We start from the raw sequence: 1721 nt of genomic DNA on the forward strand, positions 1-1721 counted from the left end.
AAAGCAGCGTGGCATCTGCTACAAATGCTGTGCATCATCAGCACACCGAGCCAAAAATTATGACAGCAGCAGAATGTGTGCTGAATGTGGAAGCCAGAGTCACAGCTCAGCCCTGCACCCTGGACCTGCTCCTTGGTCCTCAGAGGCCCAAACCCCTGCACATGAGAATGGTGGGGAGGAAGGGAACAATATTGAAGAAGCTACTGTTTCCTCAAGCTGTACACAGGTCTGTGGAGGAGACCTCACTGGAAAATCGTGCTCAAAGATTTGGCTCATGAAGTCTACCCAGCTGGCCAGCAGGAAAAGGGTATTTGGTTATATGCAATACTGGACGGTCAGAGTAATCACTCATTGGTAAGGTCTGAGTTCTTTGACCTTTTTAACATCAAAGGCCACAATTCTCCTTGCTCCCTCAAGACGTGTGCTGGTGTGGTTGAGACAGCAGGCAGAAGACTGCATGGCTTTCAGGTGGAATCCATGGACGGGCAGATTCTCTCTCTACCAACACTGATTGAGTGTAGTGCGATTCTGAATAATCGCTCTGAAATCCCCACACCGGAAGCAGCACCGCATCATGCACATAGAAACCATAGAAAAACTACAGCACAGAAACAGGCTCCTTGGCCCTTCTTGGCTGTGCTGAACCATTTTCTGCCTAGTCCCACTGACCTGCACATGGACCATATCCCTCCATACACCTCCCATCCATGTATCTGTCCAATTTATTCTTAAATTTTAAAAAAGAACCCGCATTTACCACCTCGTCCGACTCAGCATGGAACCGCCTTTCACGCATGTTGGTGTTGATGTATTTGGACTCTGGACCATGTCTGCACGCCGTACGAGGGATGGCCATGCTGAGAGAAAAAGATGGGCAGTTTTATTTACCTGCTTAAGCATCAGAGCCATCCACCTCGAGATCATAGAGTCTATGGACAGCTCAAGTTTTATAAATACCCTGAGAGCGTTCCTGCCGATCCGTGAGCCAGTCAAGCAAATGCGTTCTGACTGGGGAACGAATTTCATCAGAGCATGCAGAGATCTAGGAATCTCCTTCAATGGTGATGAAGAAGTGATGAAGAGGTATCTCTCAGAAAAGGGCTGTACCTGGACATTCAATCCGCCTCATTCCTCCCATACGGGAGGGGCATGGGGGAGAATGATCGGCATCACCCGCAAAATCCTGGACTCCATGCTTCTCCAGTCAGGGCCTTCTAGACTCACTCATGAGGTGCTCACCAACTTTATGGCCGAGGTGATGGCCATTGTGAACAATAGACCTTTAAGGCCTGTGTCTACAGACACAGAAGATCCATTCATTCTCACTCCTGCCACGCTGCTCACACAAAAAAGTGGCCCTTATCCCATTCCTCCAGGTGAGTTTGAAGCAAGGACCTGTACAAGAGACAGTAGCGGCAGGTGCAAAGCCTGGCCGGTACCTTCTGGGACAGATGGCGCAAACAGTACTTGTTTACCTTGCAGTTAGGAAGGAAATGGACGTCCAGTAGGCCAAGCATCGGGCCAGGATCTGTGATGCTCATGAAGGATTGTCAATCCAAGAGAAGTGACTGGCCTTCAGGAGTCATAACTCAGATATTTCCCAGCAAGGACGGAACAGTCTGTAAGATGGAGGTGAAGATCAACAGAGGTGATGGAACGAAGTTGTTACTCAGGCCTGTGGCTGAAGTGGTCCTGCTGCTCTCCCCCCTGAGGACTAGGAA

The 1721-nt window shown here is 49.4% G+C and overlaps 1 protein-coding gene across 1 annotated transcript; it reads left to right on the forward strand.

Annotated features, from left to right (window-relative positions):
• The first annotated feature begins 593 nt into the window (after window positions 1-593).
• Window positions 594-1499, forward strand: LOC134346209 (uncharacterized). The gene has a single exon (XM_063047522.1). It carries the CDS (start codon window positions 776-778, stop codon window positions 1484-1486), a length of 711 nt encoding a protein of 236 aa, XP_062903592.1. The 5' UTR covers window positions 594-775; the 3' UTR covers window positions 1487-1499.
• The last annotated feature ends 222 nt before the right edge of the window (window positions 1500-1721 follow it).

This window comes from Mobula hypostoma, chromosome 5, assembly GCF_963921235.1.
Source record: "Mobula hypostoma chromosome 5, sMobHyp1.1, whole genome shotgun sequence".
NCBI lineage: Eukaryota > Metazoa > Chordata > Chondrichthyes > Myliobatiformes > Myliobatidae > Mobula > Mobula hypostoma.

What these genes read in the sequence shown, in the direction of transcription:
- LOC134346209 (XM_063047522.1), top strand. Translation starts at nt 776, where the DNA reads ATGGAACCGCCTTTCACGCATGTTGGTGTTGATGTATTTGGACTCTGG.